Here is a 17,811-nt window from a genome sequence, read left to right on the forward strand (position 1 = left end):
ATACATGACTACTGGAAAAACCATAGCTTTGACTAGATGGACCTTTGTTGGCAAAGTGATATCTCTGCTTTTTAATATGCTGTCTAGGTTTGTCATAGTTTTTATTCCACGGAGCAAGCGTGTTTTAATTTCATGGTTGCAGTTACCATCTGTAGTGATTTTGGAGCCCAAGAACATGAAGTCTGTCACTGATTCCATTGCTTCCCCATCTATATGCCATGAAGTGATGGGACCAGATGCAATGATCTTAATTCTTTGAATGTTGAATTTTAAGCCAGCTTTTTCACTCTCTTTCACTTTCATCAAGAAGTTCTTTAATTCCTCTTTGCTTTTTGCCATTTGGGTAGTGTTATCTGCGTTTTTGAGGTTGATATTTCTCCTGGGAATTATGATTCCAGCTTGTGCTTCATCCAGCCCAGCATTTTGCATGATGTACCCTGCATATAAGTTAAATAAGCAGAATGACAATATACAGCCTTGATGTACTCCTTTCCCGATTTGGAACAAGTCCATTGTTCCACGTCCAGTTCTACCTGTTGCTTCTTGACCTGCATACAGGTTTCTCAGGAGGCAGGTATGGTGGTCTGGAATTCCTACCTTTTTAAGAATTTTCCACAGTTTGTTGTGATCCATATGGTCACAACACTGTAGTCAATAAAGCAAAAGTAAATGTTTTCCTGGAATTCCTGGATGTTTTTCTGGAATGCTTTTTCTGTGATTCCACAGATGTTGGCCATTTGATCTCCGATTCCTCTCCCTTTACTAAATCCAGCTTGTACATCTGGAAGTTCTTGGTTCACATACTGGTGAAGCCTATCTTGAAGGATTTTGAGCATTACCAGGATTACTCACGTGAATTGAGTGAAGTTGTGTGGTAGTTTGAATATTCTTTGATCTGTAGTATTTCCCATTCTTTGTTATCCTCTATTTCTTTTCATTGTTCACTTAAGAAGGCTTTTTTATCTGTCCTTGCTATTCTTTCAAACTCTACATTCAAGTTTTTCCTTTTCTCCTTTGCTTTTCTCTTCTCTTCTTTTTCTCAGCTTTTTGTAAGGCCTCCTCAGACAACCATTTTGCCTTGTTGCATTTCTTTTTCTTGTAGGCTTTCAACAAATAGTGATCAAATGAATGGGAAATATCCTTTTTCATGACTTTTGTTAAGCCATGACCATTATAACATTTTCTCCATTGTGGATTGACAGAATTATAGTAAATTCTTTAAGGCTTTTGGAAATATAACCTGCCAAGGAAACCAGGACCTTCAATTCCTCAAATTGCCCATTTGAAAGCTGAGACATAGTGTTCTATTTGTATAACGTATCTTTATTATTCAGAGAAGGGGAGGTTTCTGGAGAGAAGTTTGTGGTGGTGTTTTTTCAAAGCAAGAAACAAATACCTTCATTAATGTTTGATATTATGAATTTTAGATCTTTAACCCCCAAAGAAAAGTTAAGATCAGGAAGTAATTTTTCAGAATGTTTTACTATTTGGACAGTCAACAGGATGTGTATGTATCATTGTAGTCAAATCAGTAGAAATTATCACTGGAATGTTTGCTTTTCATACTGTTTTTCTCTCCTGTTATTGTGTAGCTTTGGATAGACATTGGCTACTGAAGACTAGGAAACATTCAAGGTTATTTAGAAAACTGATTATGACTAGCAGTTCAAGGATAATGAAGCCAGCAACAAGTGTTGCTAGTTAGGAATAAAAACATCAATGTAATTTAATTTCTTAAAATGTTTGAGATTGTTAATTATCTAAAACTTAAAGCATGTGATGTTTAAAAATGCAAAATTTAAGCTGTCCAGTAGTTAGTCACAGGTAAATTTTATTTTATATTATGGATGAGGTGGTTGGATGGCATTACCAACTTGATGGACATGAGTTTGAGCAAGCTCCAGGAGTTGGTGATGGACAGGGAAGCCTGGCATTCTGCAGTCCATGGGGTCACAAAGAGTCGGACACAACTGAGCAACTGAACTGAAATAATTTTCTGGATAATGAGAAACTTACCCTTTAAGCATTAGACTGTTACCCCTAACTCATTTCTAATACATGAGATGTTATCCTTTAGTAGTAAATATAGTGTAATATTTCACTCCTTGCTGTCACAAATTGATTCTACTAATGTAAGCTTTCTAAGGAGAGCTGTATGCCTTCCTTCTTCACTTTTTATCTAATACTACATGATGCTTGCCATGACTTGTATTTTCTAATGGATTATCAAAATGGGTTTATTTCTTTGTGGGTATTACAGTGGGTTCAGAGGGGAGTAGAGAGGGAAAAGTTCTTCTCCAGAGTCTTCAGGGGAAAAGTTTGGATTCCTTCCTAATGGTATACAGACTCTTCATGAACCTGGCCTCGGCAAATCTCCTCGTAGGTCTTCTGAATGCCTTTCCCTCCCTCAGTCCTTTGTTTCTTTGCATGTGGTCGTCTGTCAACTTTGAAAGTCTTACTGATCTCCCTTCCCTAACTCTAACTGCTGCTTATCCTTAAAACTGCAACTCGAGTGTCAATTCCTTTAGGTGGGCCCAGTGTAACCATAAAGGTCCTTAAAAGATGGAAGAGGGAGATATAGTGTGAGAGTGGTGCACTCTGATTCACACAAGAGGGAAAGACTCAACCAACCTTACCAGCTTCGATGATGGAAGGGGGCCATGAGCTCAAGAATGCAGGCAATTGCTAGAAGCTGGGAAACCCAGGAGTAGGGCTTCTGAGTTTTAAGCCATTAAGTTTGTGGAAATTTGCTACAATAGCCATTGGAAATTACTACACTACAGACTTTTTTAAATATAAATTTTAATTTTTAAATACCTGGACTCACAAGAAGTTGCTAAAATGGTACAGCAAATTCTCAAGTTCTGAATTCTCCAAACTTACTTCCATCTCACATCCTCAGAAAATAGTATTAGACCAATCATGATCAAAAGAGGCAAAATATATTAAAACTGAAGACATACAGAAGCAAATAAACTCCACTGTCTTTTTTTAAACTTTTATCAAAATGTACTTGCTTTACAATATTGTATTAGTTTCTACTGTACAGCAAAGTGAATCACCTATATGTATTCATACATTCTCTCTTTTTTGGATTTATATCCCATTTAGGTCAGCACAGAGCACTGAGTAGAGTTCCCTGTGCTACACAGTGGATTCTCCTCAGTTATCTTAGTAGTATGTATATGTCAGTCCCAATCTCCCAGTTCATCCCAAACCCCCTTTTCCCCAATGGTGTCCATACCTTTGTTCTGTGCATCTGTGTGTCTGTTTCTGCTTTGCAAATAGGTTCATTTGTACCATTTTCCTGGATTCCACATATATATGGGGTTGTAAAGCAGAGACATTGGGAGAAGGCAATGGCACCCCACTCCAGTACTCTTGCCTGGAAAATCCTGTGGGCGGAGGAGCCTGGTAGGCTGCAGTCCATGGGGGCGCGAAGAGTCAGACACGACTGAGTGACTTCACTTTCACTTTTCACTTTCATGCATTGGAGAAGGAAATGGCAACCCACTCCACCAGGTGGGGGAGCCTGGTGGGCTGCCGTCTATGGGGTTGCACAGAGTTGGACACGACTGAAGCAACTTAGCAGCAAAGCAGAGACATTACTTTGCCAACAAAGGTCTGTCTAGTCAAGGCTATGGTTTTTCCAGTGGTCATGTATGGATGTGAGAGTTGGACTGTGAAGAAAGCTGAGTGCCAAAGAACTGATGCTTTTGAACTGTGGTGTTGGAGAAGACTCTTGAGAGTCCCTTGAACTGCAAGGAGATCCAACCAGTCCATTCTGAAGGACATCAACCCTGGGATTTCTTTGGAAGGAATGATGCTAAAACTGAAACTCCAGTACTTTGGCCACCTCATGCGAAGAGTTGACTCATTGGAAAAGACTCTGTCTGTCAGATGCAGACTCTGTCAGCATCTCTGATGCTGGGAGGGATTGGGGGCAGGAGGAGAAGGGGACTACAGAGGATGAGATGGCTGGATGGCATCACTGACTCCATGGACGTGAATCTGAGTGAACTCTGGGAGTTGGTGATGGACAGGGAGGCCTGGTGTGCTGCGATTCATGGGGTCACAGAGTCAGACACAACTGAGCAACTGAACTGAACTGAATTGAACTGAAGGTTTGGGAAATGAAGGTTTGGAGGACAGGTTGCTTGTTAATTTCCTGTAGTCTGTCTTCTCACTCAGCCATTAGCTCTAGTAAGACAGGAACTGTGACCATTTTATGGGCTAATGCGTGCCCCAGGGCTCAGACAGTGTCAGATATATGGTAGGCACACAGTAAATGTTTGTTGAATAAATGAATAATAAAGTCACCTAGAAAGTTAGGGGCAACCAAAACAGGAATCCAAGGCTTGGCTCCCCCAAGCCGGGCTCTATCCATTGAACCAGGAAACCTAGATTACAGAGCGAGGCTGCTGCTGCTGTTCAGTCGCTCAGTCATGTCTGATTATTTGCAGCCCCATGAACTGCAGACTGCCAGGCTTCCCTGTCCTTCACCATCTCTTGGAGCTTGCTCAAACTCATATCCATTGAGTCAGTGATGCCATCCAAACATCTTATCCTCTGTTGTCCCCTTCTCCTCCTGCCTTCAGTCTTTTAAAGCATCAGGGTCTTTTCAAATGAGTCAGCTCTTCGCATCAGATGGCCAAAGTATTGGAGCTTCAGCTTCAACATCAGTCCTTCCAGTGAATATTCAGGACTGATTTCCTTTAGAATGGACTGGTTGGATCTCCTTTCAGTCCAAGGGACTCTCAAGAATTCTCCAACACCACAGTTCAAAAGCATCAATTCTTTGGCACTCAGTCTCACATCCATACGTAACTACTGGAAAAACCATAGCCTTGACTAGACGGACCTTTGTAGGCAAAGAAATGTCTCTGCTTTTTAATACACTGTCTAGGTTGGTCATAGCTTTTCTTCCAAGTACTAAGTGTCTGTTAATTTCATGGCTGTGGTCACCGTCCACATTGACTTTGGAGCCCAAGAACATAAAGTCTGTCACTGTTTTCACTGTTTCCCCATCTATTTGCCATGAAGTGATAGGACCGGATACCATGATCTTTGTTTTTTTAATATTTAGTTTTAAGCCAGCTTTTTCACTCTCCTCTTTTGCCTTCATCAAAAGGCTTTTTAATTCCTCTTTGCTTTTTGCAGTAAGGTTGGTGTCATCTGCGTGTCCAACTCTCTGCGACCCCATGGATTGTAGCCCACCAGGCTTTTCTGTCCATGGAATTCTCCAGGCAAGAATACTGAAGTGGATAGCCATTCTTTTCTCCTGCATTGTAGGCAGATTCTTTACCATTTGAGCCATCAGGAAAGCCCCCAATATAAGATTTAGCAAATGAAAAAATGTGTTTATGTCATTAGGATCCAGGGTTTTCACTGGAAAAAGGAACATAGAAATATGTATTGGAGTTAGTTGGGAGACTCTGTGAGAATAGATTGGAACTGAAAGTAATGATATGGACTTGGATTTCTCAAATACATGTATATGGATCTATATGTATGTGTGTGTCTGTCTATATGCATGTATATGTGTTCATATATGTGCATGTATCTACTCTTATCTGTAAAAGTAACCCCAAAACAAAGATACCTTGGCAGAAATAATCTAACATTTACCCTAATACTCTCAATTCTTGATTTTTAAAAGCCATTTCTAATGGAAGGAACCAAGCCTCCTTGGAGAGGTGACTAACTTCAGAGCAGGGACAGAGTAGGTAAAATATGAGCCTGGATTATTTTGTCAAGCTAGAAAGTAAGAAAGAACTTAAAAAAGAAAGGGTTCATATCATAGGGACACAGGAACTAGGTTAAAGGGGTGACCGTTCTAAGTTTAGGACTTAATGGGCACAAACATAGTTAAGATCAGTAATAACTTATAGAATGTTGGAATAAAAAAATAGAAATCCATGAGTCTATACTGATGATGGATATATAAATAAGCAGGTAATGGGGGAATAAGCAACTACTGTGATGACACCAATAATTAGATAACCTGGAAGAATAAATAACTTCCTACCAAAACAGAATAACAAAGAAATAGGAAGTCTGAACAGGACAGTTATTAACAAGGAGATTGAATCAGTAATCAAAAACATCCCTAAAAGAAAAGTCCAGGACCACACAGCTTCACTGGATGAATCCAGTGAAAAATTTGAAGAATTAATAGCTGTATATTAGAGATTCTTCTGAAAAACCGAGGAAGTGGGAGCTCTTCCAAACTCATTTTACAAGGCCAGCATTACCCTAATACCAAAGTCAGACTTGGATACTATGAGAAAAGGAAGCTACAGGTTTAGCGTTTTGAATTTAGATGCAAAAATCTTCAACAAAATATTGGCAATCCAAATTCTACAATATGCCTATGTTCTCCTCTAGGAGTTTTATAGTTTCTGGTCTTACGTTTAGATCTTTAATCCATTTTGAGTTTATTTTTGTGTATGGTGTTAGAAAGTGGTCTAGTTTCATTCTTTTACAAGTGGTTGACCAGATTTCCCAACACCACTTGTTAAAGAGATTGTCTTTAATCCATTGTATATTCTTGCCTCCTTTGTCAAAGATAAGGTGTCCATATGTGCGTTGATTTATCTCTGGGCTTTCTATTTTATTCCATTGATCTATATTTCTGTCTTTGTGCCAGTACCATACTGTCTTGATAACTGTGGCTTTGTAGTAGAGCCTGAAGTCAGGTAGGTTGATTCCTCCAGTTCCATTCTTCTTTCTCAAGATCGCTTTGGCTATTCGAGGTTTTTTGTATTTCCATACAAATTGTGAAATTATTTGTTCTAGCTCTGTGAAGAATACTGTTGGTAGCTTGATAGGGATTGCGTTGAATCTATAAATTGCTTTGGATAGTATACTCATTTTCACTATATTGATTCTTGGTGGGAATGCAAACTAGTACAGCCACTATGGAGAACAGTGTGGAGATTCCTTAAAAAACAGGAAATAGAACTGCCTTATGATCCAGCAATCCCACTGCTGGGCATACACACTGAGGAAACCAGAAGGGAAAGAGACACGTGTACCCCAATGTTCATCGCAGCACTGTTTATAATAGCCAGGACATGGAAGCAACCTAGATGCCCATCAGCAGATGAATGGATAAGAAAGCAGTGGTACATATACACAATGGAGTATTACTCAGCCATTAAAAAGAATACATTTGAATCAGTTCTAATGAGGTGGATGAAACTGGAGCCTATTATACAGAGTGAAGTAAGCCAGAAGGAAAAACATAAATACAGTATACTAACGCATATATATGGAATTTAGAAAGGTGGTAACAATAACCCGGTGTACGAGACAGCAAAAGAGACACTGATGTATAGAACAGTCTTATGGACTCTGTGGGAGAGGGAGAGGGTGGGAAGATTTGGGAGAATGGCATTGAAACATGTAAAATATCATGTAAGAAACGAGTTGCCAGTCCAGGTTCGATGCACGATACTGGATGCTTGGGGCTAGTGCACTGGGACGACCCAGAGGGATGGTATGGGGAGGGAGGAGGGAGGAGGGTTCAGGATGGGGAACACATGTATACCTGTGGCGGATTCATTTCGATATTTGGCAAAACTAATACAATTATGTAAAGTTTAAAAATAAAATAAAATTAGAAAAAAAAATAAAATAAAATAAAAATGTTTTTGGTATTAAAAAAAATTAAAATAAAATTTAAAAAAAATAATAAATAAAAAAAGATTTTGATAACCAAATTCTACAATATGGTAAAGGATCATAGAACGTGATTGAGTAGGATATAGTCCTTGGGATGATTCAGTAAGCAAATTAATAAATTGTTCTCTTTGAAATGGTTAATTTTATGGTATGTGAATTTCATCTCAATGAAAATAATTTAATGCTGTGGAAATGCTCCATCCTAAGCGACAAAGCACAGCACAGCAAAGAAACAGGACACCTAAATGAAATCATTAAGCTTAGAATGAATCCTGATGGTAGGGGAAAAGTTCCAAAGAATAATTTTGTGTCAGAATGAAACAAAATGAGAATACATATGTAAGATTAGATTTAAAATATTCAGTTAGTCACTCAGTCGTGTCCGACTCTGTGACCCCATAGACTACAGCATGGACTGATTTCCTTTAGGATGGACTGGTAAGATCTCCTTGCAGTCCAAGGGACTCTCAAGAGTCTCCTCCAACACCACAGTTCAAAAGCATCAATTCTTCTGTGCTCAGCTTTCTTTATAGTCCAACTCTCACATCCGTGCATGACTACTGGAAAACCATAGCTTTGACTAGACAGACCTTTGTTGGCAAAGTACTGTCTCTGCTTTTTAATATGCTGTCTAAGTTGGTCATAGCTTTTCTTCCAAGTAGCAAGCATCTTTTAATTTCATGGCTGCAGTTACCCATCTGCAGTGATTTTGGATTAGACTTAAAATATTGCAACATGTTAAATTTGCTGAGGAGGATAACCATACTGTGGTTAAGGAAGATTTAATCTTTATTCTTAGGAAGAACATGCTGACATATTTACTGTACACATCATGAATGTCATGACATTCATGGGTCAGAATTTTCTGACACACGGGTCAGAAAATGTGTGTGTGGTTTTAGAAAGAGGCAGGGCATGCTTACACATAAAGTACAAATGTTAAAGCAAATGGAGCAAAATTCAACATTAGGTGAATCATTGTGAGGGATATTTGGGTGCTCTGTGTACTGTTCTTGCAGCTTTTTTTTAAGCTTTAATTATTTCCAAAGAAAAATATTTAATGTTATCTACTAGGTGGCTCAGTGGTAAAGAATCTGCATACCAGTGCAGGAGACACAAGAGACACCTGTTCAATCCCTGGGTTGCAAAGATCCCCTGCAGAAGGAAATGGTAACCTTCTCCAGTATTCTTGTTTGGGAAATTCCATGGACAGAGGAGCCTGGAGAGCTACAGTCCACAGGGTCACAAAGAGTCCAAAACGACTGAACAACTGAACACACACATGTTATTCAGTTTAATAAGTGTGGCATCATAAATATAGTTCAAACTTCTTGCATATGCCACCTCATCCCAGAGATAATACCATCCTTTATTTGGTTCTTTTTATTCCCGGATATATCTTTAGACAGTCTATGTTTGTATTGATATATACCTGAACGGTATATAGTAGCATTTTGTATGGTTTTAAGCAATATATAAATGCTATCATTCTATAGAATCACTTTGTACCATACTTTCCTCACTCAACATTATATTTGGGAGAGTTGTTTATGTTGATATATTAGCACTAGCTCTCTTATTTTCAGGTTGTAAAGGTATCCCCAAAGTCTTAGTGATGTTTTAATCTTAAAGTCACAGGTATAACTGTTATAGACCTACCCTCTACAAAAGCCATATCGCTTGAAAATATTTAAATTTCTTTAATATTTCATTTTATAAATTTTGAATAATAAAATTTTAGTTTTAGTTTTTTGTTTTAGTCAACATTTGCCATCTTCAGTCAGAAGTTTCAGTTCAGATCAGTCGCTCAGTCGTGTCCGACTCTTTGCGACCCCGTGAATCGCAGCACACCAGGCCTCCTTGTCCATCACCAGCTCCCAGAGTTCACTCAGATTCACGTCCATCGAGTCAGTGATGCCATCCAGCCATCTCATCCTCTGTCGTCCCCTTCTCCTCCTGCCCCCAAACTCTCCCAGCATCAGAGTCTTTTCCAGTGAGTCAACTCGTCGCATGAGGCAGCCAAAGTACTGGAGTTTCAGCATCATTCCTTCCAAAGAAATCCCAGGGCTGATCTCCTTCAGAATGGACTGGTTGGATCTCCTTGCAGTCCAAGGGACTCTCAAGAGTCTTCTCCAACACCACACTTCAAAAGAATCAATTCTTTGGCGCTCAGCTTTCTTCACAGTCCAACTCTCACATCCATACATGACCACTGGAAAAACCATAGCCTTGACTAGATGGACCTTTGTTGGCAAAGTAATGTCTCTGCTTTTGAATATGCTATCTAGGTTGGTCATAACTTTCCTTCCAAGGAGTAAGCGTCTTTTAATTTCATGGCTGCAGTCACCATCTGCAGTGATTTTGGAGCCCCCCAAAATAAAGTCTGACACTGTTTCCACTGTTTCCCCATCTATTTCCCATGAAGTGATGGGACCAGATGCCATGATCTCAGTTTTCTGAATGTTGAGTTTTAAGCCAACTTTTTTACTCTCCTCTTTCACCTTCATCAAGAGGCTTTTGAGTTCCTCTTCACTTTCTGCCATAAGGGTGGTGTCATCTGCGTATCTGAGGTTATTGATATTTCTCCCAGCAATCTTGATTCCAGCTTGTGCTTCTTCCAGCCCAGCATTTCTCATGATGTACTCTGCATATAAGTTAAATAAGCAGGGTGACAATATACTCCTTTTCCTATTTGGAACCAGTCTGTTGTTCCATGTCCAGTTCTAACTGTTGCTTCCTGACCTGCATACAAATTTCTCAAGAGGCAGGTCAGGTGGTCTGGTATTCCCATCTCTTTCAGAATTTTCCATAGTTTATTGTGATCCACACAGTCAAAGGCTTTGGCATAGTCAATAAAGAAGAAATAGATGTTTTTCTGGAACTCTCTTGCTTTTTCCATGATCCAGCGGATGTTGGCAATTTGGTCTCTGGTTCCTCTGCCTTTTCTAAAACCAGCTTGAACAACTGGAAGTTCACAGTTCATGTATTAACTTTTAGTAAATTAAACTAAAATTTTACTATAATTTATTATTCATTCTTATATTTGGGATGTATCCCCTTTTTTCATTGTTTAAATACTTCTGCAATGTTCCTTTTTGTACCTTATCTTCTTGGGTACACATATAGAAACACATGAAAGTTTCTGTAATAAATAACTCAAAATGGGATTATTAGAATTACTGCATTTACTAGATACCAGGGTATGTGCATGTGCATCTTAACTTTATTTATATTCATCACAGCAGTGTATATGATAATCCCTTTCCCTACCATCTTCATAAAAACTTAGAATTGTCAAACTCTAATTTTGGCTATTGTAGTAGGTTTAAAATCATACCTCCTGAATTTTTGAGTTTGAATTTTTCTGATTATTAAAAGTGTTGCAGCTTCTTTTCATGTTAATCAGCCATTTTGATTTCCTCTTATGTAAATTATAAATTCATATTATTCTCCTATGTTGCTTTTTCCTTGCTTGTAGAGGAGATTTTTTTTTAAATTATCAACTATATGCTATTTCCATGAATTAGAGAAAGAGTGATGTAAAAAGTTGGAAAAAAGATATACTAGGAAAATTTCAACAACAAAACTGGTTTGGTTATGTTAAAATCAGACAAATTAACTTTAAAAGGGAAAAAAGTTGTTAGAACAAGGCCAAGCATCTAAGATAGAAATTTATGTACAGACCGTGGAGATGAAGTTGAAAAGAAGGTAATAGTATATTTCCAATTAACTAATATAGTCAATGAGTGTACGCTGATTTGAAGAATAAGACAAACAAAACTGAAAGTTTGGGAAAACAAATACCCATAGGCTCTTTGGAATTCATAGTTTAACTAAATATTTTTCTTCAGAGATTTTTTTAAGTATTGGCTTTTTCATTCCATGTAATTCTAAGGCTATGTTTCTTGGCAGCACATAATAAAATTTAATGCATTTGGTAAGCATTTGCTCTTTGTGTTTTCAGGAATTCAGAATGTCCTCAGCCTCTTTTGTGCGGTCCTTACAGAAAATAAGGTTCTCTTCCACTCTGCAAGTTTCCAGAGACTTAGTGATGCTTGTAGAGCCCTGGAGTCATTAATGTTTCCTCTTAAATATAGGTGAGGGTTTTTATTTGGTGTTTTTATTTATTCCCAGATTATGCATTACTTATCAGTGATCAATCAAAACATCATTTCACAACAGTTTTGAACAACAAGAGCATATTTTACAAAGTTATGCTGTTATAAGAGTCATGATTCTGATAGAAATCTAGCCTGGAATTTGGAACTTTTCCAAGTTGCCTATTATTGAGTGTTGATTCCTTTCATGAAAAAGTAATCAATTTGAATAGTATTGTCAGCAACATTTAATTCCCTTTGAATATAGTTGGAGATAAAAGTCTTAAGATAGTACTGATTATTTAATATTAAGAAATTGTTAATTCAGGCAGTTATAGTGGTATTATAGTTTTACTTTTAAAAGAGCCCTTACCTTTTTTAGATCTATACTGAAGTATTTATGTATACCTGATATGGTATCTGGGATTTGCTCCAAATAATGTGGTAGGAAAAAGAACAAAAATGGGTAGAAATATATATGTGACCATGCATTGGTGATTGTCAAAGCTGATTAAATACGTGAGGCTTTATCTTTCTTTTTTCCCCTCTCTTTTGGGGGCAGAGAGGGATGTTATTTTTTTTTTGTAATACAAAGTATAAAGGAAAACAGTGATGACTGAGAGTGCTGTAAGTACAATATTTTATTCTGATTTTTTTTTATCAATTTGTTAGTCACAGTGACCTAGAAAAAATATAGTCTACAGATTTTATTAAAAATATTTTTTAACCTGTGTGCTTTTTTTAAACCTCCAGATAAGAGAGCATTCTAAACTTTAATTTTGTACCTTGCCATCCTTACCAAATATAAAAATCAAATAGAGAAAATGGAACTCAAATGATTGTTTTATATAGAGAAATATATTATCACCAGTATGTGGGTGGTGAGGGTATTCCATCAGGAAGTCAGTGTTACCAACTGATGTCAGATCTCTATGTTAAGGAAAAATTCTTTCAAGCAAGTTTGAAAAACTTAAAGAGATTGCTTGCCTAGAGGGGTAAGGGATAAGAAAGCTGCCCTGCTTACTTCATATCTTCTTATATCAGATCATACATTTCACATGAAGAATTTTTGAAATCTTTTTTCTCCCAAGAATTTAATATTAACAACTCTGAGAATATTATTGATAATTTCTAAACACAGATAATCTGAAATTCACAAAGTATAAAAATGAAAGAAAGGTATGTTGTATTATGGAAGAACAAATATTTCTCATATGTATTTCTATTATTTCTAGTTACCCTTATATTCCTATTCTCCCGGCTCAGCTCCTGGAAGTTCTGAGTTCCCCGACGCCTTTCATTATTGGAGTACATTCTGTCTTTAAAACTGATGTTCATGAACTTGTAAGTATTCATCTTTAAATGGCTAGTTATTGAGGTCAGAGGTTTCTTACATTTCTTTGAGTCCTGCTTGCCTGCTAAGTCGCTTCAGTCGTGTCCAACTCTGTGCGACCCCATGAACTGTAGCTTGCTGGGTTCCTCTGTTTGTGGGATTCTCCAGGCAAGAATCCTGGAGTGAGTTGCCGTGACCTCAGTCCTATAGCACTTCAACTAATTACTATTTTCAAATCTGTTCCATTCCCAATAGAAAAGATTGGCTGGAAGCACAGCATCATTAAAAAACCTAAATACATTAATATTTCCTTACAGCAAGTAAAGGAGATTTATAAAATGAATTCACTAATCTTTTAAAATGTCCCTCTTTTGGCATATTAAGTTTATCTTTCTATATTCTTCATTTCGCATATGAGAAAGGAAGATAAAATTATCCATTTTTAGCCGTCTATTTATGCTTTTATTATGAGTGCTTTAATTTATTCATCTTTTGAAATGAGGTCTGTGATAATGCTACCCACTCCAGTATTCTGGCCCGGAGAATTCCATGGACCGTATGGTCCATGGGTACACAGAGTCAGACACAACTGAGCTACTTTCACTTTTTCACTTGCAAAAAGCAAAAAGCATTTGCAAAAGAATGAAGGGTTTTGGAGGAATACAAGTTTATTGTGAGCTCCCCCCAACTTCTGCCCCCAGATTATTCTGTTCTTAATACTAAATGGAAATACTAAAGGAGAGAAAGTAATACTCTGTATTCAACCAGCTCTTATTCAACCAGTTTAATAAGTAAACTTATTAAAAATAAGTTTACTTCTCTGTAGTGTGCTTTAAGAAGGAGTGTAACAAAATTGAACTTCATAGAAGGACATTTAGGATGTCAAGAGTTTAGAAACCATATTCTTTGAGGGCCTAAGAAAATTTTCACAGGTAATAACCTAATGTTATTTGATAGCTAAAGATATATATTTAAGTAGCTGTCTTAGAAAGAAGGGGTAGACGCTGAAATAGAATCAGTGGGTATAGTGGGATATAGAAACAATTTTCTGCTCAGTCTAAGAGTTTTCAAGTAAATAGAGCTGCCCGGTATAATGAATGTGTCTCCTTATGTGAAGAGTACTCTAAGTAGAGTGCAAAGACAGATTGCATTACAGTTTTCAGGGAGTTTAAGAAAAATTCTTCATTGAAAGGTTGGGTTATATGACATCTGTGATTCACAAATCCTAAAGAGTTTGTTATTCTAATTTTATTTTAGTTATAAATGCCAGTGAAGAGGTAAGCTCTGTAGGTACTTTTGTATAATTACAATTGTAATCAAATCATAATTGTCATTTAAACTGACAGAAGACCATCGCACATTGCAGTTATAAACAGGACCCTCATTCTTTTTTCTGACTTTACATATGGATATCTGGTTCCTTTTTAACTTTGATATCAACATACAAAAATACCTATAAATGCATAAACATTAAGTGAAACCTCATTAGTACTAATTAAAAACACACTCATCAGGTTTGTAGACAGTTTTTTTCCCAGTAAATAAAAACAGTCTGTGGAAGTTAGACAAACCAAATATTGACAAAAATGAATTTCTTAACTTTTCATTGAATAAATTAGAATTAATTTTAATCCTGTTAGCAACATAATACCTTCAATCATTTTGACTGGTTTCTCTATTACATTTTTCATGTTATTTTAAAATAGATTTTGTAAAATGCTAAAAATTAGTGATTTAGCTACTTAAACAGTACTGTTTTGATGTATACTAGTTGCTTTGCTTGTTAACTCTTATGATTACTATGTTATTTAGGATATGGCTGAACTGCTATAATAAAGCATACAAAATGCAATGGCTTAAACAAAATGGAATTTTATTTAACACTCATGCAGCAGTTTGTAGAAGTGTTCCATTATGTCAGACCAGTTTGTTCCATGAACTCATTCAAGAAAGGACCATGCTTGTTTGCTTCTTGTTTCTCCGCTAGAATCCACTTAGGCATTGTCATCCTCTGAATGTGTTCAAGATTGTGTTGTTAGTTCAGTTTCAGCGATGGTAAGAGGAAAGAAAGCATAGGAGGGCCTGATTGGACCTCTGTTTTGAATGCCTGAGAATGTGTACATCACTTTTCTCGCTCCATTAGCAGAAACTTGGTCATATGCCACATCTAATTTCAGAGGAAACTGGGAAATATACAGTAGCTGAAAATCAATCTAAAAAGACATTTTATTAATTATATATTCTTTTTATCTTCTTCAGTTAGATGTAATCATAGCTGACTTGGATGGAGGCACTATTAAAATTCCTGAATGTATTCACCTCTCTTCCCTTCCGGAACCACTTCTACAACAGACTCAAGCAGCTCTTTCTTTGGTATGATATATTCTTTCTTAATTTACTTAATTTCTTGAAGTATTTTTCTCTTGATTTAAATCTAAACTAAGGTAATTGGACATCATTCATTGACAGTGTAATTACTTAAAAACGAGAGTTATATGTTCTTAAAATATATAGATGTATTCTCATATAGTGTTGGAATAGGATAATTTACAAAATATTATCTAAAGAGTATACTTTGAATCCTAAGTGAATATTTGTTCTAGGTATTAGAAACACACCTCTGAAAATAAGACCAGACTATGCCTCAAAATCCTTGATTCTCCTAACTTCCCTCATTATAAGCTAGCACCTGTGCCCTTTCCTTCACCTTTCTTAATGACATCTCACTTCTCTTTGGTAGATGTGCTTCTTGCAAAGCAGTGCGATAAGGACTGGCCAGTGTTTCCAGCTTACTACGAAAAGATGTAATTTATTGATAAATGTCTAGTATTCTGTGCATTGAAGCTGTAAGAAATCTTGTGATCTGAGTGCTTCTCATTGAAGCAAATTGATTTTTTGTCAACCTTTGTTTATTTTTAAAAGCACAAGGCACAGTATTGTATTTTACCGACATTTTAGTTGCCCACTTACCCATCATCAGAAATTTGAAACTTAGAAATTCTTCATTCCCTTTCAAGCTATTACTAAAATTAAGGCTTTCATATTCTTCTTGAATGGTATTCCAGTCTGAGCTGTTTAAAATCTTTTTCCCCCTTAAATAGGAACTTAGATAGGAACTCAGAAGTCTAGGATTACCAAGAGGGGTTTTATTTTCAGAAATTTCCAAATTTGTGTTGGTCCTTGTGTTGTTATAGTGGTATGTAGGATGGGAACTCTTAGAGAAGACTGACTTGTTCCCACTATGATTTGTAATCTGGAATACCAGGTGTGATAGCGTAAAAAGCATACTAGGTTAGAACTTAGGAGACCTAAATTCCAGTCAGCATCCTGCCACTGGGTATTTTTGAGCAAATCACATTCCATCCTCTGTTTCCTAGTCTTTATTAGTAGGATGAATGTTTTATACAAAGGATGACAAATACCTCTTTCCCAGAGTGAAGAATGGAGATGATTTGGGGTGGTATGTGGCAACTTTTAAATTTTAATAATTATGTATTTGTTATAATGTTTATTTTATTAAAAATAGCATACAAAACCTGTGATTTCACAGATGATATCATCTAAGAAAATTTACTAGATTTAAAGAGATGAGTTGATTTAAAGACATTTCAAAGAAAAATATTAGCTGAACAATTGCACCGGCAGTATATGGATATAGCAAAAGCTAAGACCGTAGTATTTGAGTGACTGAAAAAGTTTTATGTTTCTAGAAATATTAAATAAGTTTAAAAATATTAATGTACATTTACTTAATGATAGTTTTACTTATTCAGGGATTAAGTACCAAAATTAACAAAGGTTAAGATTTTAGTTCTTGTCAGTGGCTTTTGGTAGAGGTTTTGCTGCACCCTGTTAAACCTTAACCTTCAACACTTGTGCCACCAAACTTGACAATGAGTAAAATTCAGAGTTGGTGGAACTGAGTATGTCTATTTATGCAGTTTTCAAACACTTTGTTGGATCATATACTACAGTGTACATAAGTGTATAAGACTAAAAAGATATCATATTTGATGGACTGTGTGGGAGATTTGACATACAAGTATGTCAGCTTCATTTGGTCAGTAAATAATTATAATCTGATGGTTACACAGTGTAATAATCAGGGACATTTTTATAGACATGAAGATGTTATTATACTGTGATAATGATTTGATGACTAGATTATAAATATTATTGATATTTTGGTGTCTTTCATAAGTATTGTTTTGAGCTTTTTGGTCTATAATACCAAATCTTCAGTATTTGAAAGTGATTCTGCAAAGACAAAAATTTGCTGCTTACGGATGCAGAATTATTTTCCCTGTGTAAGCCCTGCATGGATGTGTCTTTCCCACGTGCCCCCTCAGCCTGCCTGCCTTTAAAGCCTAACACAAATGTTGCCTTCTTTTTTTGACTTTCTCTAGGTTGAATTAATTATACTTTATATTCACATATTATTATTTTATGTATTTATAATACTTGTCACATTGTGTTATACTGTCACCCCTCTGGACTGGGAGGTTCACAAACTTATTCTGTTTCTTCTCAGTATTTTAATTAATTAATTTTTAATTATATTTAAAAAACGTAAAAATAAATGCTTTAGATTTTCAACTGTATAGATAAATAGCTCTGCCCTAGACCATTCTCTCTCAGAGGTGACTACTATTTTATATTTTAGTGTGTATTTCAGAACTTTACATTTTCATTTAT

General features: G+C 36.4%; 1 protein-coding gene across 7 annotated transcripts in view; it reads left to right on the forward strand.

The window, feature by feature from the left end:
• Positions 1 to 17,811, forward strand: part of SBF2 (SET binding factor 2) — a 499,142-nt gene that overhangs the window by 256,130 nt on the left and 225,201 nt on the right. For all 7 annotated transcript variants that reach the window (XM_086340089.1, XM_086340087.1, XM_086340088.1 and 4 more), the window contains exons 7-9: positions 11,651 to 11,783; positions 13,019 to 13,127; positions 15,376 to 15,489. In XM_086340089.1, coding sequence (XP_086196215.1) covers positions 11,764 to 11,783; positions 13,019 to 13,127; positions 15,376 to 15,489 — 243 coding nt within the window. In that variant the 5' untranslated portion in view covers positions 11,651 to 11,763. The remainder of the gene's footprint in view (positions 1 to 11,650; positions 11,784 to 13,018; positions 13,128 to 15,375; positions 15,490 to 17,811) is intronic.

Source organism: Bos grunniens, chromosome 15 (assembly GCF_055505025.1).
Source record: "Bos grunniens cultivar Pamir isolate PY7600 chromosome 15, Bosgru_T2T1.0, whole genome shotgun sequence".
NCBI lineage: Eukaryota > Metazoa > Chordata > Mammalia > Artiodactyla > Bovidae > Bos > Bos grunniens.